Source organism: Haliaeetus albicilla, chromosome 17 (assembly GCF_947461875.1).
Source record: "Haliaeetus albicilla chromosome 17, bHalAlb1.1, whole genome shotgun sequence".
Lineage (NCBI taxonomy): Eukaryota > Metazoa > Chordata > Aves > Accipitriformes > Accipitridae > Haliaeetus > Haliaeetus albicilla.
In genome coordinates, this window is record NC_091499.1 from 30,030,725 (window position 1) to 30,057,286 (window position 26,562).

Sequence of the window (26,562 nt, forward strand, 5' to 3'; positions counted from 1 at the left end):
GCTGAACCATGAAAACATGCTGCAGCAGTTTGAATTTGATGTTTGCCTCTAAATCAATGAGACAGCGTGTCTGGAAGAATGAAGCTAGGAAGCTGTATGATTCTGGTCTCAATGCTTAGTCAGAGAACGTTACTGGGTTTTAGTTCTACTCATGTGTAATGAGGTATTTTGGGTCATAAGAGGATGAATAATCTAGAGAAGCATAAACAAATAATAAGATTTTACCAAGTCAAAGATAAGGGGAGAAAATGAAATACCTAATAAAATTTCTCAGACATTCAAGCTGAATATACAGTTTTACCTCAAATTAAATGTTTTATCCTCATGTTCTCTGTACAGTTTTATTCATTTTTTTTTTTAATCTTCAGCGTGCATGTTCTGTTTTTATAGAACAGAATTGTGTAGTTCTGTAATTCATGTGACATCTTCCAGCTAGGTATTTGCATCACTTATCTTCTCTTTATTTCAGTCTCCATTTTGGATTCTCAGTATTCCTTCAGAAGAGATGGCGAGGGGACTAATGAAACGGACAGTATGTGCAAAGTAAGAGGTGAAAAATCTTGTAAATGATAACTTAGGTGGTGGAAATTTGTTCTGCTATATTGTGGCAAATATAAATTTTGTATGGAGTCTTAAAATAAGTAGTCTCTGATTACCTCTAGAATTGAGGAGGTGTTACTGGAGCCTGTAGGACTGATTATGGTAGCATGCCTGTCCTCTTTACTTAGTGTACGATCAGCACAGGGTCTTGAGACAGTGTTCTTCAGTGCAGAGCCAGTACTTGTCTTGTAGTGTCACTGATGTTTTAGTCTCCTTGAATAATGTTTAGTTAGTTGCTTGTTTTAAAATGTGTATGGAATTAAAAGATAAAAACAGTGATACATAAAAACTGAAAATCAAGTTTGGACGGGAAAGGTAGTGATTCCTTGTGTCACCCTCCTAGCGCTGGTATCTGAGCCCTCAGCCCAGACTGCTGCAGCAGATGTTCTTCTAGAAAATTCAAGAGCACAGGAATATGCCAGAGAGTGATTGTTCCAGTGCCTTTTCGTCCTTTCTAGAGGTGTCTGAATAACGTGCTTTCCAGTGAGGCTTGAGAGATACCTTGGAGGCACAGTTCAGGATGAGAAGCAGCCCAGCTGTGGTATGGCTCTCTGATCATACTAAATCTGGGATGTCTGTGCTGTCCTGTTCAGGGTTAGTTTGGGCACCTCTGCAGAGCATTGCATGGCCCCTGTTGAGTGCTTCTTGTGTCATGTATTCAGTTTTACCTACAGTGACTTGGGTTGTACACTCTTCCCTAAAGAAACCCCATGTATACAAAATTATCCTTAGGATAGTATGTTTCTAATGGGGATAAACTGTACTGCACTTCAAAAAGCAGCTGTAGGCAACTAAGGGAGTAAAACATGACAAAACAGCTTGCGGATATTCCATTCGCCATGCTCTTTCAACTAATGTATGCTTATTTTATGTAGAAAGCATAACTGGCCCCCTGCTTTTTTCCTGGTCTACTACTGGCTGTGGGGAGATATGTTAGTTTTAGTGTAAGATTGCTGGAGCATCTCCATTGCAATGCTAATTAATATTAAAAGCTCTGAAGCATACATTTATCTAAATAAGATCTCCCCAGCATTTTGCAGGGTTTTTTTCCAATACATATGTAAGTGTAAAAGTAAGAAGTGGGCCTGAAGGTGTTGTAAGAGCTTCTTCTCCCAACAGTTGAATAAAATTCAAAGATGAATATTCAGTTCTCTCTAGTACAGCCTATGCTGTCAACATGTCCATTGCTCCATCTAGAAATATAGTTTAAATTCTCACAGTAGATAGAGACAGATGCTTCAGGAAAAATTAGACACTGTGAAAAATGTACTTTTTTTCAGGGTAGAGGCAGGTTAGAAATATAGCCTTAAATAATTTATTCAGGAAAGGAATACTTGAAGAAAATGGCTTACCACTGGGTCTTGGTATCTGGTATTGTCACTTAGTAAAATGTAGTTCTCGCTTATTTTTGCTTGAGTGAGCTCAACCTTTGAATGTTTTGAAGATTTGCTTTCAGGAGTCATCTTTGAAAAGGTACTACATGGCACTGGTAATCCTTAAAGGCTGTGTTTACGATGTGTTGCAAATGCACATAAGAGTGTCCAACAATACATGCAGTGCCCTAGGACTCCTGTACTAAAAAAGATTTTTTTTCCTTTGATACGGAAAGTCCACTCAGTTTGGATATTTTAATGTTGGGGGAAAAGTCTATGATGGGATGTTGTGCCTTCATTACAGTAGCATCAGTTATCTCATCTTCCAAGGCAGTGCTTTTCTTAAAGCCAGCAATACGGAAACGAAACAAAAAAAGTGTGAGACAGCATAGTGTTTAAACATCTGAAAATATGAGACATCATAAGCATGTCTTAAAATGGGATAGAACCTGTGATGATGTCATTATACATAGGATGTTACAGTTTCACAATTTGTTTTACTCCAGGGTAGTGTAACACTTTGAAAGTCTGTTCTTGACCTTTTTCAGCCTTTGCTTACCCCACCGAATCGATAGGTACAGATGAATTTTGGCTCGTTCACTAGTATCACTGTGTACCAGAAAAAGGTTTGGTGATATCTAAGGGTACTTAAGATGGAAATTTACCTTTTAGTATACGTTACCAAACGTAAAAGCTTAATCGAATTCCAGTTTAGGATTAAAAATAAGTGTGTCCCTGTTAAGAACAAAACTTAAGCATGTGCCAAGAGTTAAATAATGCACTTCAGTACTCCATAAAGCAAAGCCTAAATCCTTTGGCGAAGAAGGTTAAAAGGAGTAAGTATCTGCAGGGCTTTCCCCCCCCCCGCCGCCTCCACTGTATGACTGCACTCTAAAAAGACTTTGTAATTTCAGGTCTATATTTGAACTGTGGGGTCATGGAAGATCTGCAGGGGAGCTCTATGCATGTCTGAAGAACTATCCAATGGACAAGATGGTATGCATATAAAGTATCTGGATAATATGGTTCCTTAATCACGCTGAATAGTACTGCAGCTGTACTAATGAAAGTGTCTTTGCCTTTTTTTCAGCTTCCATATCTACAGTCAGACTCTACTTACAAAGTACACATTCATACATTTAATAAAACACTGACCCAAGCACAGAAAGTTAAAAAGATAGATGTAAGTAGATCTTTAAGAAAACTTTGATATTTAATCTATTCACATTGTTCTTATGCCATGCTATCAGTGCTGTCTAGAGTGTATTTAAGTTTGGGTTTCTGAAGATCTTAAAACAGTTTACAGCTTATGCCTTCTCAGCTCTAAGTGAGATCTTTGTGTCTAAATTAACATGCTCCTCAAAATTCATGACTTTGTATTTTTTTTTTTTTTTTTCTAAATAGACCAAGTAAGGCATATACAAAGACAAACAAATATCACTGCTGACTTCAGCCCAGTGTGCTGGGGAAGCTGAAGCTTAATGCCCAAAACTGTAAGATTCAAATGGCTGGAGTTAGGTGCTAGACTTTTAGAAAATCTGTTGCTTGATCTCTGTAGTAGGCATTTATTGCTGCAGAATGCGGAACAAGCCAGTCCAGTGACTTCAACTGCAAGCTGTGGATTGTGTGCTGATTTCCTGTTCTGTCCTTATGCTCTTGTCTGCACCTGTGCTCTCCTCCTAAATGTATCAGTATTTTTACTTAGGAAATTTTTCTAAATTACTGTTAATTTTTGCTCATCCACATTCTATTTCTAGCAGCTATTTATCCTATTTACTTCATTTACAGAGACTGAAATTACCTGTATTAATAGTACAGGTTTCCTGTACTTTCCTGTTTGTTTAGTTTTTGTGTGCATGAAATAATGCTGAGTATGTAAATCGGTGTAGCTGCACACCACTGAGATTTTAAATCTCATTGTTCATCATCGTGTTGTTTTTGTAACTTGAAAATTGCATAATTAATATGCACAGTTCATTTCCTCTAAAGTTGGGTTCTGTTCAGTTAATAAAAAAGTTATCCCTGATTTCTAATCCTTAATCATTTGAGCTATCTTTATTCACAAGAAAGGCATTTCAAAAATCCAGAGAAAATTGCGAATGTACTTTTAGTACTAACCTATCATTTCCCACAAGTGGAATTGTGGTTTGTTTTTTGTTGTTTTTTTTTGTGTGGGCTGTGTATTTCAATAATTTGACCCTGTTATCTTTTACTCTGTTTTTCTTTATTGTATAGGCCCTTGAATTTCTGCCATTCAAAGGAAAAGTAAATTTAAAGAATCCAGAACACATCTTCTGGATTTTGGAAGATTATGGAATGGATCCTAATAATGTTCCAGAAGAGCCCTTTCACCTGTATTTTGGTAGATGGGTGCGTGAGTACACTTGCTTCAGTTCTTACGAGCTTGTATTTTCAGGAAAGTGTTCTTCAATTTGAATGGAAAAAATTGTGTTGAGCCTTAATGGAAGCAGGCAATATAATTATGGCTGAATCTGTCCCTGCATAATACACTTAGGCAAGTCTTGAAAGCTCTTATTGTGACTAGGAAAAAGCAGGTTAATTGGGCATTTTAGAGGTGGAAAATATTGAAGTTGTATCTGGGACCACACCTTATCTTGTCCTCCACTGAGGGAACTCAACACAGCAGCGAGACTGCACAGCTATGCTGGTGTATTATATTATTGTTGGCCCAGATGGAGCAGCTTTTTTCAAACACAAAGACAGATTTACAGGAACCGTAGATGCCTTGCGGCCCCCCTGAGTTGCATCAGCCCGGCTGGAGCATTCTGTAAGTGCTTCGGGTGGTCCTGACAGGCACCTCCGTGGAAAGGCACGGGCTGATTGATCCCTGGGGATTTGGACATCAGCGAGTCCAGCCCACAGGTAGAGGTTCACCCGGAGGGACACTGACAGTGCAGTGCTGTACAGTAGGAACCACGTCCAAAAACTGTTTGGAGCTTGTCGTCTGAGGTCTTTACTCCAGGCTTCCTTGCCTGTTGGTGTATGCACTCCAAACCTGCTGCATTATTAGGATATCCTGAGGAAATCTGATCTGGTCTTTTATTTTTTGTGAGGAAAAAAAGTGGCTTCCCGAAGGACATCTTCCAGAATGACACCAGCCACTGATGGGAATATGTGCTTGCAATGTCCTGGGTCAAGGGCAGCTGGAAGGAGGGAGAACCACTGCTGACATTATACAGCTATGGTCAGGGGCTTGAATACAGAGAAATTAGAGATCCAAGTGATCTGTTCACACCTGTAAATATTCTCCATGCCTGTGATTAATGTGAAAGCACCCTAGGATGTGGCAATACTGCAAAACATTGCAGCTGTTGTCCCATCTGTGCTGGATTCCTGAAGTGTTTAAAAACAAGTAAACCAACCTGAAAAAATTAGGCAAGTGTATTTTGTTTACCCAGTAAGACTGATGTTGGCTGGAGCTGGGGGATAGTGTTGGAAGAGCTTTTGAACATGTGTTCTTCCAGATTGCTTTGGTCCTCTTCAACATATTTTGGAAGTCTGATGTAAAAATGTTAGCATGTGGTCTTTGTTTTTCCAGTAAATTCCGATCTGTCAACACTATCCTAAATTTAGATTTTGAGTGTGACAGAAATGCCAGTGAAGATGGAAATTCTGCATTACCTTAAGCATGTGTGTGTGTATGTGCACGCATGTGTTAACATGCATTTCTACTCCTCATAATTTTGAAATTCTTTTAACTCTGAATTGCCAGGAATTGTTTTTCTGATACCTAGAATAATAGTAAAGTTGCACTGATTTTTATTTCTTCAGAAGAATTTTCCCTTTAAATTGTTTGTATATTTTTGACCTCTGTCTTGAAGAATTTATGTAGGTGTTGAACCAAGATATCTGTTGCCTGGAAAGAAGTCTGTCATATTTTTAGATGGCAGAAAGCAAGGTGATGTGTTATGAAATGAAGAGTTACCTGTTTGTTGGATGGTGCCACTTAAGCAAGTCTGTTAGCCTGTCTGCTTATATCTTGTATCTAAGACCTGACAGTGATTTTAAATGTTTCAACAGATTGCAGATGGCCAAAGAGAACTTATCGAGTCCTATAGTGTAAAAAAGAGACACTTCATTGGAAATACGAGCATGGATGCCTGCCTGTCTTTCATTATGGCAAACCATGGGAGAGTAAAACCCAATGATGTAGTGTATGATCCATTTGTTGGAACAGGTATATACACTTTTTTTTTCTGTTGGCAGGAAAAAGTGGGAGATTGTGGTGCGAGCAGTTAACATACTTTTACCTGGTGCAGCGGCTTCTGGTGCTTGACTGATACTTGAGGTGGTGCCAAAAGCAAAATGGTGATTATAAAATGAATATTTTGTTAATTTGAAAGGGATTTTGGGGGAGGGAGATCAACTTCAGAAGATGTAAATGCTTCTGACAAATCTATCTTCACTGTATTATTTTATGTAACATGGCTTAAATGCCAGTTCATGCATATGATGGACTGCTTAAGATCCAAAGTGACTAACAACTGAAATTTGGATAGAGCACTCCCTGCAGCCACTTTCAGAATGTTACAAGGAGCAGCATTTTTGGAGGTGGCTATTTAGAGGAGTGCTGAGGGCACTTCTGGGCATATAACACAATATAGCAATAGTTTGGCCATAGCATTCAATAGTGATCAGTTTCTTGTACCATCACGTCTCATCTTCAGGATAATATTATTCACACCATGTATTTGCCCCCAGCTGAACTTTTCTTAGTTAAGCCAGGAGGGGGAGCTTTTATTCCACATATTACTGTGTGTGGCATAGAAGCCCTTTTTACCTAAGGGAAACTCGGACGTTTTGCAGGTGAAATAGAAGATCTGTTGTGTCAGGTTGTGGCATTTAATTGTACAAGAGTATATTGTGTTAAGCTACCTATAGTAGTTTCTTCAAAAGCATAGCAAAGGCTGTGTTTCGGACCTGTATTTTGCTAAACTTTGATCAAGAAGACTGTGTGTAAGATGCATACAAAAATATATTAATGGGAGGATGAAGAGATTTAACTGCAGAAATCACTGCAGAGAAGTTAGGGAAAGAGGAGACAACACTACAGGGTCACTAGTAGGACAAATTCTTATTAGCATTTGGCTTCTCTGTACCATGGAAAACAGATCAGGGATATAATATTTTCAGAAACACAGGGCTTTGGTGAACTAGATGTTTTTGTCTTAAATTTTTCTTCATATAAAACCTGAATATTTTTGTGTGCATAATAATGTCTTATGAAATTTCCTCCTCCTCCTCCTTTTGTTCCTTGCACATAGGTAGTACCCTTTGAAACGCTGAGGAAATTCCTCTACTTCATCTCGAAGCAGTTTGTTTTATTTTGCTGTCTGTGGTTTTGTGTCTTTTTACAAAAATATGCTAAACCTAAATCACAAAAAATTCTCTGAGAGCATGCATTCTCTTGGGAGTGAAAATCAAATTAAAAAAAAAAAGGAAGGGTAAAGCTAGAGAAAGAAAAATCACACAGAAGTGGTGAAGCTGTAGAAATTGAAGATAAATGTTAAGTTGTATTTCAGTTCAAAAGGCAATATATACAAAATTCTCCCCAAATCGCCTAATGATTTGAATTGCAATTTTTGTGGTTTTATTGCACTAGACATCTGTAATATATAGGCTTGAGATTAAAGGTATGTAGGGACACTGGAGATACTGGGTGGCACGCCATTTGTCAGTAAAGTGTACTTATGACTAAACAACAAAACAGTGGCTTTTGCACCTCCTTTTGGTGAGTAAACCCCAGGAATTTCAATTGTCTCTTGAGGTCCTTTAGAGGATTTTCAAGACTGTCAGTGCAACAGTGCCCTGCCCCTGGAATTTTGGGAGGTAGCTCAGAATTGAGAGTGATGCAGTGAGTCTGAGCTGATGGGTTTGGAAAGGAGTATTTTGAAGAAACTGCAGTTCAGATTTCTTTATTGGTGCAACTTTAATTAATACCTGGCTTGATTTCTTCCTGGTTTTTATGCTGAAAAGGTAAATAGTATCAAATCAGAATGGCCTTGCAAAATGGTGCTTGCTTGTTGGAGACAAACTGGTTTTGCTGGATGAGCCAAATCACAAGTCTTCCATGTTAGTGTAAGAGTGGACAGTTGCAATTTGTCCTTGGAATAAAAAGTGCTTTTGACCAGTCTGGTTTAAGAGACTTGATTCCCCTTTTTTGTAAAGCAGAATTGGAATGGCTAGGATTGTTTTTGAGTTCTAAAACATAACTTCCATAAACTGTTTAGATATTCTTTCCTCGGTGTTGGGCAGAAGGAAGCCTGCAGGTTTCTGGAAGAATAAATCAAGTCTTTTACCTGAATACTTTGTACTTCCTCCTAGACAATCTGTTCAAGCTATCTCAGTAAGCTGCTTGTTTGTACCTTTGCAAGATACTTGTCCCTACTTTCCCTTTGCCAATTTATGATACTGCATAATTGCAAATGACAGGAATTTTTTCTTTGACATCCTGGAGGATAGTGCTATGACCAGACCCTTCTCTGTGCTGAAGAGGTGGGGGCAATAGTGTATGGTAGAAAGGCAGGATGTTCGGTGCCATCATCATTCTGCTAATAGTCATCAGGGGACACAATGATTCTGTGATCCACCCTTTGTATACATCTGTTTGATACAGTAGGTCAAAGGGCTGGCTGTATGAGAGTATTTAGGTATTCATGCGCCTTCTGTTTGAACAGAATTGAACTAGTACCAGCTGAGATTTATTAAAAGCTGTAAGTTCATGTTTTCCTAACTTCTTTTTCCCTGTGATTAAAAACATTCTTAGATGGGCAAAGTACTTTCTTCTTACTTTTTTTATAGGACTGGGTGGTATGCCATACTTGGGGTCAGGGCTAGCTAAATTTGTCTTGACCCTCTGGAGGTACTGCCCATCTGTTCTGAGGGATTGCAGCCGAGAAGGGAAATGGGTGACTCCTCTGGGGTGAGTAACCTTGCTTTTCCCTGATCCATTTCACAAGAAAAAGCAGAGGAATTTTTTTTTTTCTCTTTCTCCCTCAGCTTCAGTTTTGGTAGAGTTCATTAGCATATGGTGTAGGCGTTTTCTAGTGCCCTGAGATGGGATCTTTAGCCTGCGCACACAGTGCGTGTTAGGGATTTGTTGGTGCTGAGTGGGTGGCGTGGGGCAATGCAGCCGCCTGAGATGCTTCTCTTCATGCTGCTGGTGAGTGGGAGAACTGGTGTCACCGGCACAGCTAGCTTGCATGTTGTTCCCTGTGCTGGTGAGCTCTTCGTCCTGGAGCAATCTGCCCCTTTATTTTAGCAGGACCGTTTGTATCCATAAGCAGTTAACATCAGTTGTGTGGGGTTCACAACCTTGTTCTCAGTCACTGTTCCGTTTTAAACCATTTTGTTAGCTATGTACCTCCTTATTAATGACTCGACAACACAGCTCTGGTAATTGTCATGGTTTAACCCCAGCCAGCAACTAAGCACCACACAGCTGTGCTCGCTTACTTCCCCATCCCTGGCCCTGACCAGTGGGATGGGGGCAAGAATTGGGGGAGGGAGAGTTAAACTCATGGGTTGAGATAAGAACAGTTTAATAGGACAGAAAGGAAGAAAATAATAATGATAATAATAATAAAATGACAAGAATAATAATAATAAAAGAACTGGAATACATGAAACAAGTGATGCACAGTACAATTGCTCACCACTTGCTGACTGATGCCCAGTTAGTTCCCAAGCAGCCATTGGCCCCCCAGGCCAACTCCCCCCAGTTTATATGGGAGGTCATGGGCATGATGTCACATGGTGTGGAATACCCCTTTGGCCACTTTGGGTCAGGTGCCCTGGCTGTGTCCTGTGCCAACTTCTTGTGCCCCTCCAGCTTTCTCGCTGACTGGGCATGAGAAGCTGAAAAATCCTTGACTTGTTGCTAAGCAGTGTTTACACTAACTGAAAACATCAGTGTGTTATCAACATTGTTCTTATACTGTATCCAATACATAACACTATACCAGCTACTAGAAAGAAAATTAACTCTATCCCAGCTGAAACCAGGACAGTAATCTTCTGCTGTCTGTCTTTTTTTTTTTTTTTTTTTCCATTTGGAAGCTGTTAATGAGATAATGTCATTTGCTCTTTTCTGTGGGCTATTCAACCATCGTCCAGTTTTAAGGGGAAATCACACAGGCGTTTTTGGTAGTTGGTTTTTTTAATTAGGAAAGCAGATCACAATAGTAGTGATTTAAAAATTAGTTTTATTGCAGGATGAGTATGCTAATAAATGTACTGACAAAACAGGTGGCACACTCACAGAAAAAATGCATCTGTATATAGCTTTCACACTGCAAAACAATTACGGAAACTTTTTTGATATTGCTGCTCACATTGAAGATACTTACATTTATAAGGTTCTTGACCATTGCTTCTTACTCAGGGAATGGCCACATTATACAAGCTTGATTTTAGACACAGTTAAGGAGACTGACTTTGAGAACAGGCATGGTAGAATTGCCATTTGTTTGGTGATGATTTTTCAGATTGTTTGCCAACAGTTTGAAATCCTGCTCCTTGCAAAGTAGAATTAAAAGTTTTGGTTCATGTAACGATTAAAGGATCTTATTGCCTTGAAATACAGAAAACCTTAAATGAACTCCTAAGAACAGTCTCCAGAGATAAAGGGTGACATAAGGCATAGCAAGATAAGGAAGATCAGGTATAACAGACAAGGAACTTAGTGTTATTATTTCTGATTATAGTTGCATAGTGATTCTAACTGGTTGGTAGTTTTAATTCTCTTTTTTTCTTTCTTTTTTTTTTTTTTTTTTCCCCTTGGGTCTAGCTTTGGGTCTAGTGTCCTACTGGTGTAAACTCCTGAAGTTCCTGAGCAAAAAAATCCTAACACAGATAACATTTATGACAGCAGTTTATACTTTTCCCCTTTTCTTCCCTTTATAGGTGGCCTTCTAATCTCCTCAGCTCACTTTGGAGCGTATGTGTGTGGTGCTGATATAGATTACAACACAATCCATGGATTAGGTATGTTAAATATTTCTAAGCCACTGAAATCTTACTCTGGAATTTAAGAATACTGATGGTAGCAGACGATACTTAGTGGATTTTAAAGCAACCTTAATCTTCACAGGATTTATTTGGTCATGCTTATTTTTATTGACAAATTTACATGTATCCTAGCTAAGCTATTCACTTATTTTTTAAGCAGGAAATATTTAATAAAAGGAATAATGAAAACTAAAACAAAGTTCCAAATAGTAATTACAACAGCTGTGTGCTTTCTTAGCCTGTGATGTAGGAAGCTTCTCGTAATCTAACCCAGGAGGTCTAATCCCATTCTTACTTCTCTGAAAAACTGCAGTGGAAATTGAATCTGACTTATTGGACAGGATTATGACTGATGGATAGTGAAAACATCTTACAAACCAACATTTTTGTAAATGTGTTCTGTGATGCCCCTATGTAGATGGTGCAGCAGAACTTTTCTCATGTATTTTCATTATTCCTTGCTACTTGTGAAGTTTATCGCAAATACTTGTGACAGTGAGCAAAATAAGGCAGGAGATAAACTCTGGGTTTGTATGTGATATTTAATTCTTTTCCTTTAAATTAAATGATAAGAGTATATGAAAGCTTTTCTTATAAAATAGTTTGCTGTTGAGTATGCTTTTTTTTTTCTGTTCCATGTCCCCCCTCCGCCCCAGGCAAGGCAAGCAGAAAGAACCAGAAATGGAGAGGACCAGATGAAAATATCAGAGCTAATCTCCGACAGTATGGTTTAGAGAAATATTACCTTGATGCACTAGTTTCTGATTCTTCAAGACCAATATGGCGAAAAGGGATGCTGTTTGATGCAATCATTACAGATCGTAAGTTTGTTCATGTTGCCTAATAACGATGCCTAAAAGATCATTGCCTCTATCTATGCCTATGTACATTGATTTAATGTCTTGACGAGTGCTCAGATCTGCAGTTTCCATATTACAAAAGATGACCATTGAGAGCTGCATTGTGGAAATCGGATCTGCATAATTTAAAGATAGTTATAAACATGTAATGGAGCTGGTGATAATACTTTCTTCCATGGAGAGAATACTATGTTTGCCAGTAGAAATCAATATGGCTGAAAATCATCCTTCAAAGAAGTCTCATTCAGTAAAGGCATAACTTTATTGATGCACAGAGACTTCTTATCAGAATGGTCCATGTTGGTGTTAGGACTTGATCTGCAACACACTGGAATCTGCCATGCAGCTCTGATGAACTTCTGGCGACTTATGTTAAGTGCTTATTGGAGTGTTTCCAAAGAGAAATTTTAATGTATTTCTGATACCCTTAACTACTAGAAGCACTAGCAGTTTGAAAGGATCCTCTGATCTTTTAGAAACCTATGTACTTAACACATTTGTAATGCATGAGAGGGAGTAGAGGCTAAGGGATTAAATAAAAGACCTTGATACAGCAATTTCTGATCTCTAGTGCTGGCTCTTAGGATGACACATTCATATTAATTAGGAGTAGAGTGTGACTTTTCCTTGTGGGTTGCCTGCTGATTTTAATTTGGCCTGTTTGGCAATAAGATAATACAGAATATTAATATGACTTAGAACTGAGTTTGCAAATGTGTCACAACTACTTTGTTTACAAAATGGTTATATGCGTGCTTCCATGATGCTGAAACAAGTCTCACAAAAAGAAATGTGTTGAACATGAAATAAGTATGTTATGCTATTAGAAATGTGCAAAAATGTATGAGAGAAAGCCATCTCTGGCTCTTCTCTGTCTGTGCGAGAATTACTATTTGTGTAATGTGTTGGCAAGAAATTCCAATATATACAATTTCATTTTGAGAAAGGTTAGCTAAGTGCTGTAGGAGAGATGTTTGTGTCTGTCAAAAGAGGATGGGATCATTTGTCACATGTTGGAAATGTAAGGAGTATCTTTTAATGAACAAAACAGAAAAGCATTGTCCTTTGTAGTGTAGCAAATGTCTGGCTGCTAGAAGCCTCTTCAGCTGAAGGGCTTTCTTTGAAACAGTTTTAAAGTAACCTTTTGCAGCAAGAAACTTTTAATAGATCTTGAAGAAATTACCCTTACTGACTTTCACTTTGTAAAAGCTTTTCTTTTTTTTTAACTTTGTATAAGCCACAGTTTGTGTACTGTTGTGTGTGTATAATATAATTGTATGTTATTTTGACAAAGGGTGAGGTTCTCATCTCTGCATTATGCATTTGCTTTGTATAGCACCATATGGTATCAGAGAAGCTACTCGCAGAACGGGTTCACAAAAGGAAACAGTTAAGTCAGCTGAAAGAAGGTAGGTAAACTGTCTTGTCAGTTGTAGAATATAAATGTCTTAATGGAAACACGGTCATAGTTTTAGAATCTTTATTATTTCTTGGTTGGCTGTCAGCAGTTAAAAAAAATGATAGTACTAATAATTAAAGCAGAAAAGCCCTTTTGGTTCTGTTCGCAAAACTAGTATGCAACTTCCTGAAATCCTCTTGTTTTTTGTTCTCCCTGCTTATCATTTGCATGTATTCAGATTTCAGATCCTATTTCTCGTCTCTGTAAACCACCATTACCTTGTGTTTCATATTCTCAGAAAGTTCTCTTCAGTCCCTGCAAGCTGCAAAATCAGTCTGAAAAGGAATACCTCTATTTTACCTTAATCTTCTCTGTTGGATTTCCACTGCTCCTTTCTCTTCGGAGATAACACATGGCTTCTGCACTGTCTGGCCTTCCTTGTCTTCTGCCCTTTACTCTAAATTGCCCTTAAGAAAGATGCTGAGCAAAATAACTATTCCCTACATGCTTGTGATTCTTTGACTTCCACAAGTACTAACGATGATAGTCTAAAGAGCCAGTAGAGGAATTTGGGAAGTCATATTCCTCATAGTAGAAGTTGTACTCCTGAATTGTCCTAGGTAGTTTTGCAAATCTCAGGTAGTGCTATTTTGTGGTTTGGGGTTTTTTTTGTTTAGGCTTTTTTTTTGTTGGTTGTTTAACTAAAAATGCAGGTTTTAAATGTGCTTTTATGTTTACACTTGTAAATTTTTTGTTTAGCACAGACAATCACATCTTCGTTTCATCCAGTTATCATCTAAGTGACATCTTTTTTGACCTGTTGAAGTTTGCGGCAGAATATCTGGTGATGGGAGGAAGATTAGTTTATTGGCTGCCGATTTACAGGCCTGAGTATGTATTCTTGATTTCTGGTATGTAGTATGTCAGAATGGGTGCTACATTCTCACTGTGCTTTCTTTTGGGGCATAGTAGAGCTGGAACTTCCATAGTACTAGCACTTAAGAGTAATGCTCAGACTTCATATTTCAAAACTTCGTAGGACGGAAAGCAGATTTTGAAATAAGGTTTTTGGGTGGAGATAATTCCTGACTATTACCAAAAAGAAAAAGCCTTCACATGTCCTTGCAAATGCATGTCCAATGGGTTGAAGTTTAAGCTTAGAAAATTAGACTTTCAAGGTGCAGATAGATTTCTAAGATAGTACTGGCAAGGCTCTTATTAGTATGTGTTTCTACCACAGTAGTTGATAGAGGTGCACGACAAGGTCCTGTAAGAGAACATTCTTGGCTCATTGGGGTTTGGCACTACTAATTTAGCTTTCTTCTGAGAAATCAAAAGTCAAGTGACCAAGAGATGGCAGTGAGAGGCAGGAAGCGTAGGGGAGCAGCCTTGTAAGGACGAGAGAGGCCAGCAGAGACTGCAGGATGCTGTCTGCTCAGTAGTGCAGCCTGGGATTAGAACTGGGTTTAAAAGGAAAGACGTCTGTTTGCATATCTTTCTTCAGCATCTCTTAGATAAGGTTTTGAGGGTTTTGTTTTGGTTTTGTTTTTTTTGTTTTTCCCAAAGCTGTTTCACAGTAAAGTGGGGAGTTGATGTACAGTAACTTAAGTGTCTTCCAGATGTAGATTTGCTCTGAAGGTAGCTTCTACAATGTCACATGTTTCTATGTATAGTCAAACTATACTGATACATAAAGTGGTTGTTGTCCCTGGTTTCACCATGGAAATGGCTTGTGACAGTCCTACATACAATTATCACATGCTGTTTTGAAAATTTGGAAATCAGAGGGAGCCATTTCTGTTACATGCTTCCATAACAGAAGAGTGCACTTAGCAGCTTGTGGGGTTTTTTAATGATAGAATTTGTATCTTAGGCTTTTTTTCTTTTAAGACTATTCACAAACAAAACAATGAATGCCGTTAACAGTATTATAGCTAATTGTTCAAAATGTCTGTCTATACATGCTTAACCCTGACAGACCATGTGTGGTTGTGAATTCTTAGCTTCCATGTCAATAAACTGTCTTTGGAATTACTGAGTTTATTCTTTTTGTCAAGATACCAGAGCTTTTTGTCTGCTCACTGAACATTGCTAAGAGCATGCTTCCTCAGTACAGCAGTATAAAGTGTTTAACTTTAGGTAACTATTAACTGCATATTCTGGTTCTACTTTAGTTGCTGTTTTGGGGAGGTTGGCTGTCTCAAGCTCTAGTTGGGATGCCTCTTAAAAAGTGAATTTGTACATACTACTATGAATTGAAATACAGGAGTCACTATATCAGCACAGAATATTAGTGTAGGCACTTTATTTTCAGCTATAATGATGAACACAGGAACAAACATTAAAGCAGGTATGTGAGGGGAAGATAAGATGCTGTCTACTAATATGTTTTGTTATCAAATATCCCTTGGCAACACCTGCCATCAGGTTCATATGTTATTTGAGATCTTTGTGTATTATCTTAACTCAAAAACGAAACAGGATTAAAATGGATGTCTGTTAAAACCACTGCTACTATATTTCTTACTTGATAACGTTCTGAGTTTTACCTGAAAGAATGTAGAAATATATGCATTAATGCTAACAGACAAGGCTTTTTAACAAAGTGATAATGATCTCTCCCTCTGCAAGATAGCATCTTGCTCCAAAGTTTACTCTTTCAATCTGACATTGAAATCATTGTTGAGTCTGAATTCTTTTAATTCCTTTGCAGTCAGGCTTTTATATGGTTATGAAGAGAGACTTTTAAGATGTGGCAGAGTGCCTACCTTTGTAAGAGAAAGAGGCAGTTTGGTGGTACTAGATGCATCAAAAGTCTTGTGTAATAGAAAAAACAGCTGAGAATTAATTTGATTCTCCTTTGTCAGAAGCATGTTCTGACTTCACCTAGCAAAAGTAGTGGCTTGATTCCACATGTGAGAAGCAACTGAAAGGTTGTTTGCGATCTGGACGTTTTGCAACAATGCAAAGAGGCAGTACTGTTTGGTTTTTTTCCTATTTACAAGTCTGTATTTGGTATTGTCTTACTTGTTTAACAGCTCATATTATCTTTAAGAAATGTCAAGATTTCCATCAGCAGCTGGATGGATCCTATTTTGAGTTGTGTTACATGTGACTTCTCTTTTTCCCAGAACAATACATTTATTTTGTGAAGTGCATTCAGAAAATCTACTCCTTCACAGGAAAAATGTGAAGCTCCTCCTTTGTACCTTTTAACTTCAAGTGATAGGTGTGAAAGTTGTTCTGCTTTTTAATGTCTGACTTCTGTTGACTGACCCCCAAGCATTGGGGCATCATGAGAGCAAGCATTTTACATGAAATCATAATCACTGACAATACCATATACCATTTTCAGTATTATGTTGTAACTATTACAGGAAAGTTTATTACAAAAACTAAGACTAAATAGCTGATCTATATTTCAGTATATAGGAAGGATGTCTGTTCTCATACTTACTAGCTAGGTCAATGCTTCTAGCTCCTGCAGTCCCACGCAAAGCCCTTAAATCCTTAAATTCCTCTTCCAGCATTTGGAGAGATTGAAAGCAATCTAGAGAAAGCTGTTTCTATAGAAAGTAGTATGCTTATGAGATGGGGGCATTTAAAACACTAACTGCTTGCTTCTGTAGATAGGATTTAATTGCAAGCCAGTGTTGCTACCATCTGATGTTAAAAGATAATTGATTTTTGTTTCTTCCCTTCAGAAAAAGTAATTACAATGTGATAAACTTGTAACACCAAATTTTGAAGTCCAGGAATGTCACTGTCTAATGAGAGCTGGTTTAATACGTTTTGGAATTGAAGCACAATGGTCTCCTTTTAGGGAGCCAGAGTTAAGTCTGTTGTTCCTGCAACTTTATATATGTTGACTGTGGAATACATTTTTAAAATTACAGCTCTGATTGGATAAGTTATTATTTCTGATAGCCTGAGGTATTTTCTACTTGAAATTATACAGGCAGGCCTGTGTGCATACATTAACATCATGTAAATACATGTAGGAAATGTGTGTGGGTGTGTGTCTTTACTGTGAGGTTTTAATTTATTCTACACGTTTTATGTCACAAGATGATTGGAATACATGATGTAAAAACTCTGGAGCACCAATACCTGAATTTCTTTAATAGATTAAAATGCATAGCAACTTTCTAGTGTAAGCCATTTTGTGAAGAATCTGTATGAATTTAGTTTCAGACGCAAGTCTTCCAATTCATGAGCTTACAGCTCTATGAATGTTTATTTCTTCCAGATACACAGAAGAGATCATTCCCCGCCACCCATGCCTGAAACTTATTAGCAACTGTGAGCAGATGCTTTCCAGCCACACATCAAGGCGCCTGATAACCATGGAAAAGGTGAAAGAATTCAAGGTAAGCTTGAATTCTTGATTATATTGTGTAAAATACTAGCTATCGCATTCATGAAAAGTTTGTTGTATTCAGCATTTGATCCTTATTTCTATTGCACTTGAGTTTTTTATGATGGGAGTTCGAGCTTTTGTAAAATTGCCACACATTTCTTTAAAATAAATCGAGTAGTGTTTTAGGGGGGTGTTCTGGTTTTGGTCTTTTCCTTTTTCTCCTCAGGTTTTGATAAACTTTTAATCCTGAGCAAGCTGCTTAATAGTGAGAGAGAGATCTTTGAACTTATGGTTACTTGTGAAAGCTGTATGTGCTTTTCTTGGAAAACTGAACTCTGTGAATCTGATCCACAGAGATGCCTAGATGCCTAAGTTCCCACTGATTTCAAAGTGTAATTTGATGCCCAAGTAAATACTATAAATGCCTTTGTGAGTCTTGCAGTACAGGTAGACCGTATTCAATTCTGTCACTTCATTTTTGGAGTAGTACTTTTTTAGCTTTTGAAATAATATTGTAGCTGTGATATAAGTATGGTGAAGCACATTGGCTTTTTTTTGGTTTGGGACATGCCAAGTGCCTCTCCTGAGGCATTGGGACCAGGGAGTATTGCATTCAGGTCTCCTTTGCATTCTTGCTGCTTCTCTCACTTAATACTGTTAAAAGAGATGCTGTCGTGCTTAACTGCAGCCGGCACCATGCAGCTGCTTGCTTACTCCTTCCACCCAGTGGGATGGGGGAGAGAATAAAAAAAAAAAAAAACAAAAAACCAAAACAACAAAAAAACCCCAAACTAAACCATGTGGGTTGAGATAAAGACAGCTTAATAGGACAGAAAAGGAAGAAAATAATTAGAATGATGATAATAATAATATGACAATAATGATAAAGAATTGGAATATTCAAAACAAGTGATGCACAATGCAATTGCTCATCACTCACTGACCAATGCTCAGTTAGTTCCTGAGCAGCGATCTGCTCCCCCCCTTGCAGGCCAACTCCCCCCAGTTTATATACTGGGCATGACATCACATGGTATGGAATGTCCCTTTGGCCAGTTGGGGTCAGCTGCCCTGGCTGTGTCCCCTCCCAACTTCTTGTGCCCCTCCAGCCTTCTTGCTGGCTGGGAATGAGAAGCTGAAAAAATCCTTGACTTGTTGCTAAGTAGCATTTACACTAACTGAAAACATCAGTGTGTTATCAACATTGTTCTTATACTATATCCAAAACACAACACTATACCAGCTACTAGAAAGAAAATTAACTCTGTCTCAGCTGAAATCAGGACAGATGCTAAACAAAGGTGAAGCAAATTGTTAATGAAAACACATGCAAACAGTGAGCAAGTGTTTTTAGTACATTCCTGGTCAGTTGGAAGAGCTATTTTAAATGACAGGAGGTACAGTCAGACTGCATGGTGCTTGCTCTAATAACACAGCATGGTTTCAGTACTGCATTCATAATGCTAATGATGACTGAGATTCTCAAGCAACACCTGAATGTTTTTTAAAACACTGTATGTGGAGTTTCGAGCCAGAGCTGCCAACTTTACCAGTAGCGAGCCAAGAGGGTAGATTATGGAAGTTTTTGACATGCATGTCTCAGGGTGTTCATTGGAGGTTTTCTGCAGGAGTTATTAATGCCAGTGCTGTAGGATAACATGTTCTAATTTAAAAAAATATATCCACCTTTCTGCGAATAGACTTTCATCATTTGTTATTCTTGTGCATCACCTGTTCTTCAGTACATGCTTTGAGAGGTTCATGTCTGGAAATGCTTAACTCTGAGCACCTGAGTCTAGTTGGCAGGCTTACTGCTTAGATAAAACTGTGCAGGTGCTTACACTCAGGACTCCAGATGCCTTTTAGGTAATTTAAAGATACCAGAACCCGTGTACTGTTTCTGATGATGCAAAACTTTTCCAAATAACAAATACATATTGACTCCTTAGCTAGTGCCTGCTTGCTGTTTGGCATCTAACTATCTAAGATTTCCCCACTCCAGTGTCCCTTACCTGGGACATGTTTTTTTCCTGTTTTAATATCTTGAACAACCTTTGAATTGGATACTTCTGACTCACCAATTACGATCATAAAATTCAATAGTCAGAGCTTTGGCCATTTTTCTTTTTCCTAAATGAAAGAATGATTTTTTATGAATATATAAGCATTTATATTTCCAGACAGTTCCTGTCTGCTTTACTAAACTGGTTTGTAACAGGCACTCACAAGTGCCTTTGAATTCAGCTTAGCGTAGTACTCACAAGTGGCTAAGAAGTTTTACAAATCCTGTAGTGTCATTATGCAGTCCTCCAGTTTCCCCAGTGTTTGCCACCAATAATGAATTCCAGATTTCACAGCAAATTCGATTTCACTATCAACACTCTAAACTCTTAACTGGAGATTAATTCAATCAGTTACTGAACATGAAATTGGTGGTGCAATTTGATTGTGCTTGTAATATAAAGGAGACCAAAGTGAATGTAAAAAGTGAATAAGTCTAGTTGAAGTATTGATCTATTGTACTTAATCATAAGCATGAAGATCATAAATGTTGGATTAAAAACCTCACAAAAGGTGGTATATAACTCACTGTCTTGTAAGCATCCAGTCTGTTCTATTTAAGTTTACGATGAAATCGTGCCAACTGGAAAAGATTTCTTACTGAACACAGAATTGATATGAATAGGCTTTTCCAGCATGTGCACAATATGAGCAGAAGAGTTGTTTGGTTTTTAACATTTAACGCTTTTTTTGGACAGCCATGGTGGTCATTAGTAACTCCTCTCCTCCCCAGTCTTAAATTATGGTGATAATAATAAAAGTGAATGAAGGCAGTTGTTGTAGAGGGCAGCTAGCTGTAGCCAGCTAGCAACTTCTAGTCTTCTAAAACGCTGAAGGCAGAAGAATTAGAGAAGTGAAGAACCAGAGTGTGGAACGAGAGAGGAACAAAACAGAAGTGATATGAGGTGAGAGCTTACTAGCCTGATGTATTACTTTTTTCTGTGGACATTAGTGTCCCTTCTTCTGGTATTAAATGGATATGGATCTCCCCAATGTCTCTTCAAACCTGAAATAAAACTTTCTAATTGATATTATAGCAGGCAGGACTGTGTGTGAGTCTACCCTCATTGAACTGTGAAGGGGGGGGGGGGGTTTTGAATCAGTAAAAACACCGGTTCAGCTCTCCAAAGACTGTGGGCATTTGTATGTAAGAACTGAAATACAGCAGTAGTGGAAGAATGAGAAGCTGTTGGCCGAGTAGATTCATGTTGTAATGTCTGTCAACTGTGATCTAGTAGGAGTCCAGTCTTCTGTTTTAGGTCAGAGGAGGTTTGAACCAATTTTTCCAGCCCAAATCAAGTGAAAATATACCTGCCGTTGTGCCAGTTTATTTTTAAAAAGCCTTAAAAAATATAGTTACGTAAGGCTGCAAGGTCTCAGTCTGTGCCACCTATATCTGAATTGTCATCATTTGTACTTAAATATCAAATATCTGGTAAGTGGTTAATCAATAGGAAAATTTGAGTATAAAAACTTACAGCATTATTACCACAAGGGTTCTTGGGAATCTTTATCTGGTGATCAGCCAGCTGTTTTCGGGAGGGGTGGACTTACTAACAGTGTTTAACTGTAGGGTTGTTTGGTGTTCCCTTTCTTTACAATAGTACATCTAGCTTTCTGTTTTCTGAGGCTTGTTGATTTTCCCATGCTGAATTATTTCAGCTGTTGCTGAATTACTTGTTTCATTCCTCTGCTGGCTGTCTTACAGAAATTTATGGTATCTATTTGGCTGGTACATGCTTCCTAGTTTGAAGTTTCTCATCAGGACTTCTTAAAAAAAAAATTGGAGGAGAGATCTGTAATTGACAAGGGCTACGAGAGACACCTAGAAATTACGTAGCAAGATGAAACAGGAAACTTGACTGAAGGATGAACTCTGAGCCTGTGAAAGGACATTGGAGCATCGGGCATACAGATCCATGACACTGAATGGGTCCAGGATTTCTGTGTGTCATGGTCACTCCAGAGTCGTTACTGGTGTAGAATTTTTCCTACTGAATTTAGCAGTGTCTGTTCCTGGATATGACCCTGATTTGGAAACCGCTCAGTGTTGTTTATAGCTGTATAACATTAGTACAAGTGGTTTCTGTAGCTACTGTCTAGCACCAGATGTAGAGTGGTAGGAAGCTGTGATAAGGCTAGGAAGATTTTTTTTTCTCCTTTTTTTAAACAAAAAACTGACTGTGGGTAATTACCCTGGGGCTGAACTGAGGCATGCTAGATTCATAAAAACCTTTAGAATATCACTTAATATTTGCCAAGATTTAAAGAAAAACAAAGCTTTCTTGATATCTTTAAGCTTCCTCCTCTTTCTTCTACCTCTTTTGTTGCTTATTGGAGATCTGTAACACCTTTTTTAGTGTTGTCTTTAGAACAAATAAGTGTTGAGTTGAAAACTCAAATTAGCTAAAATCAATTTGGTAGCGTGCAGTTTGACAAGAGCTTTGTTGGTTTTCAGTTGTCACAGAAGTCATCATAAAACATTTCAGAGCAAAAGTTTTATGTGATAACTGTTGTTTGCAATTAGTCTGCTGTTTTGAGCAGACTTTAAGTTTTGAGAACTTAAATTATTCAAAGTGACAACAAGGATGATGGTAAAGAATGACCAGGGATTAACGAACATCTTCAGTTCTGACTTTTACAAATAACGGAAGCAGTCTTTGTCGTCTTGGTAGTGCTGGCAGACCGGGGGAAGAGCTGACAGTGCCAAGTAGGCTGATCGTTGCTGATCAGTCTTGGAAATGATTTCTTGGGAAGTCTCGCTGTTTTGTGTTGAGTAACCAATTACAAACTTTATGCCTTGAAAGCTATGTACACTTGTTTTAAAGGAAATAAGTGAAAAAAGCTACTCATCCCTAGATGCAGCTGTGTATCACAAGCAGTACTCCTTATTCCTCTCTAAGTATGTCATGTTAAGAGGAGGAAAGAGACTGTCTCCTTTAAAACACTGTGGTTCAACTCCATTCCCTGAATTTAAACTTTTTTTAAAAAAAAAAAAAAGGCAAGAGAAAAGAAAAAACATCCATATTAACTGCACTGGACAGTTAATGTACTTGAGGGAGAGTTGACACTGTCACTGCCACCCTCCATAAGAGATCTTCTCTTACTGCAAAATATTCCTGTCAGATACTTAGACTGCATATTCTACCAATTTATGCTACTCAAGATAGAGCTTAACTGAGGATGTTTGACTGGCTTCCTTACCGAAACAAGCTGGTGCCTGATGCCCAAATAGTCACAACAAATTGTTTCATGAAGATTATTTTTGACCAGTTCTTATCTCTGTAGAGTTAAATGCAGCCTATCCCTAGTGGTCAGATTCTACCCATTCAGCTCCCCATGTAGATATAAAATATCCTAAGTTAGAATTTGTTCGGATCATTAGTCTCTGAAATCCAAGAATTCCTTTTACTTTAATCAGTTCCCATGTTGCCCTTAAAACTGTTTTGTCCAGTAAATGTCAACAGTGAGTGGCATCTCCAGGTAGTTCAGGATTTCTTATTTTCTTTTCCCTTTTTTAAGGAGCAATTCCCAATCTGTTATTTTTCTTTAAAGCAATTATCATCTTTATGGGGCAGTCATGTCTGTACAGGGGTGAGGTAGGGAATGGAAGCCCTTAAGCTGGAATGGTTGTGATATGGGCCAGGAGCTTCCTTGGTAAGCTCTCCCAAGAAATCCGTGCCTGACTGCAGACCTCCTCTCATCTAGTGAGCAATGATTTGCATAGCTTTTGATGAGGCCTGGATTTACAAAATGGATTCTGTTGTGGAGTGATGCACCAAACCTGTTTCCATTTGATGAAGGCAGATGGTCCTCTTACAGCTGTGTTTAACTTGAAGTTTGTTGTCTTACATATCATATCCTCTCTTTGCCCTAACCAGCTTCGGGGTAGAGGGGGTAGTTCCTTTCTTCCTTCCTCCCTTCACCCTGAATCAGCATTTTGTTACTTAAGGAATCAAGATGAATGGTGTACAGATGTGGGACCTCTTAGAGGTTGTGGGGATTAATTTTTATGTTAAAATACTGTTGACCCATACATCATTATCCTTCAGGGTCAAATATCCCATCCGTTTCTCAAAACAAGCAAATTATGTAGAATTATCATTAAAACACATCCCAAAGCTATAAAAATATATTATACGTTTAGGTCAAAGAAGGATTTCTGACTTGCAATTTCAGGGAAAGAATTAAGTGCCCTTTTCCTCAGAGTGGTCCTGTAGAAGAGACCTGGAGAAGTGGGTACAGGCTGGCTTGAGAGGAGTGTGTCTTAATTCGTCCTCATTTCCTGTCTGCCTATAGTAATTTTTTTTTTTTTTCCCATGGACATGTTCAAAGCCTGTTGATTATCAGCCTGAGAACGGCTTTGGAGATGGCAGTCTCTGACAGGTGACCAAAAGACAACAGATAGTACCATGTCTGCAGTGGGTTTACTGAGGTCATTTTCTCTTGCTATTTTCCAACAGTGCGGTATTTAAGTAGAACTAATTTGCTGCTACTGGTGTACATGCTTTACATGTTAGATAGCCACGTGGCACTTAACATTTAGCAAGTTAATTTAAGCCAGTGGCATGCTACTGGTATCTGCTAGGATAGCAGATGAGAAGTACTTCATAGTATCTCAGTGTGTCCAGAAGAGGGCACTTGTACATGCACACAAGCATCTTGCTGTGTTGAAAAACCTTTTGTTTCACTCCTTCAGAGTGGGTATTAGGATATCCAAAGCAAGATGAGGTGTTGATCTTGCTAGGGGAGGGCCTGAAAAGGCTACAGAATAGCTGGAGGGGGAGATTGTCCACTAGGATTCAATTAATCCTTGCATTGTAATACTTTCATAGTATGTAAATATTGACTTAAATCTACTTCCATGTTCCTAGTACTTATGCTAAAGCATTCCACAATAACCTTATTTTCAAATATGAATAAATAACTCTGAACTGTGAACTTAAGTAACGAACCAATCTGTATGTTGCTGCATTGCTTAAAAAGGTTATGACAGTGAGGATGCATTGAGAAGAAACATTTAGCGGAACAGAGGTTTAGTTCTGTCGTACGCTTGTTTTTATTTTCTCTTTGCACAGTTCAGTTGTTCTATGTGAGGCTGCTTCTCTCAGCTCCATCTTGCTATTGATCATAATAAACTGACATTAACCATAAGTGTAAAACCATTTTTAAAAGTTGCCATCAGTTTTCTTTAGCACTCAGATTAAAGTGTGATGTATTGTTTATCTTACAGTATTGATAACATTAGCTGACAAGTATCTTAATGGTATAAAGCCACAGTACATGATGAACTAAACCTTTGTATATATAATGGGCCAATTTTCTAAACTATGTTCTTGGCTGATGTCAAATAGGTATTATGTGTAGGGATTTACTGTATCAACTTTAACTTTCAGAAGTTCATGAATACTGTACAAGAAAAAAATCCTCTGATTGCACTTCAGTAACTGTAGGAACTCATTTCAGTCATTTGTGTTCCTCTTCTGTTTGTATCCGCCTTCCACAAACCTCTGATTGAATTCTCCAGATGGTATTTTTTCTGGAAACTAAACTTAATATTTTCCTTTATAAAAGTCTGTGTGGCATAGTACCTGTGCTGTCATTCATTCATGCAAGGATTGGATTCTGGTGATGTTAGCTGAGATATTTCTAGTGATGCAGTGCTGTTAACACTTCAAGTGTCTGGTACTAACAATGTGCATCATTTTGCCATACAGAGTAGAATAAAGAACATTTGAACGAGTACATAAACCAAAATAAAACACCAACAAAAACCCCTTGTCTGCTTACAGCTTGTATTTGATCAATGTCAAATGAGAATCCATTGCATACAGAATTTAATTTCTGTTAAATGTTAAGACTTTGTAGTAGGATGTATATGTTCTTGTTAATCCTAATGGAAGCCTTAGCATTCTAATTTTGAAATTCTTTAATCAATCTAGTGACTTAAATGTTTGCTATTGAATTGTAAAAAAAAAAACCAAACCAAAACCAACTTTACTCTTGCTTGTAATTGTTTGAAAAAGTTTGGAGGAAAACCAATGGCAATATATGCTGAACATATTCCCATAAAATCTAATGCTTGCATTTTGATACCATGCAGGATCAAGATCAGCATTCTTACTTGTTGGATGGTCAATATATGCCATACAGGGGACACAATTCTTTCCGTGAGAAGTATTTCAGTGGTGTGACGAAGAGGATTGCCAAGGAAGAAAAAGACAATCAGAAGTAAAATATAATATAAACAGATTAAAAAATGAGGAAAGAATGAAGATTGTGTTTCTTTGTAAGGACATCTGGATATGAACATTCATTTGGATGCTTCAGAAAAATAAATACTGCTTTTAATTTTAAAACAAGATGAAACCCACAACACAGGTTAGAGCAGTTCTTTTTAATTAGCTTTGTTTATAGCAGATTTTATTGTACAAGCTTTTTGAGTCTTATTTAATTTATATGTGTACTTTCAAGTACTAATGATGATTGACTAAAACCATTATTATTGTTCTTTCACCATTAACGTTTACAAAAAAGTAGTAGTATTATTTGGCTTCTTAAACTGTGAACATCTGGCTGTTTTAGAAACACGTGGTGGTGATCATTTTCATTTGTTTTGTTTTTTTGTAAATGGTATACAATAAAACAAAAGATTGTTGTTGAGGTTTTTTTAATTGTTGCATGCAATAACTGCTTGTATGAATTCCAGTTGCTCTGACTGATGCCAGAAGTATTTAAAACAAACAAAAACCACGAAGAAACAAATGTGGGTGCACCCCCCCCCCAAAAAAAAAAAAAAAAAACCAACCAAAAAAACCCTGTGACCTGACAAACTCTGGAGAGCCTATTAAACCCTGTGAAGCCTGTCCACATCTGAAG

General features: G+C 37.9%; 1 protein-coding gene across 3 annotated transcripts in view; it reads left to right on the forward strand.

The window, feature by feature from the left end:
• Positions 1–26,341, forward strand: part of TRMT11 (tRNA methyltransferase 11 homolog) — a 28,257-nt gene extending 1,916 nt beyond the window's left edge. Inside the window, exons 3-13 of one of the 3 annotated variants that reach the window (XR_011328513.1) lie at positions 470–543; positions 2,888–2,969; positions 3,064–3,156; positions 4,209–4,343; positions 6,015–6,171; positions 10,899–10,979; positions 11,660–11,824; positions 13,200–13,272; positions 14,022–14,173; positions 17,512–17,632; positions 25,787–26,341. Coding sequence is in view for 2 of the 3 variants with exons in the window: in XM_069805185.1 (XP_069661286.1) it covers positions 470–543; positions 2,888–2,969; positions 3,064–3,156; positions 4,209–4,343; positions 6,015–6,171; positions 10,899–10,979; positions 11,660–11,824; positions 13,200–13,272; positions 14,022–14,153; positions 17,512–17,632; positions 25,787–25,918 (1,245 nt within the window). In the remaining variant the exon portion in view is untranslated. Of the gene's footprint in view, positions 1–469; positions 551–2,887; positions 2,970–3,063; positions 3,157–4,208; positions 4,344–6,014; positions 6,172–10,898; positions 10,980–11,659; positions 11,825–13,199; positions 13,273–14,021; positions 14,174–17,511; positions 17,633–25,786 lie in introns of those variants that run through there. The other 2 variants (XM_069805185.1, XM_069805186.1) reach the window with 2 other exon arrangements.
• The last annotated feature ends 221 nt before the right edge of the window (positions 26,342–26,562 follow it).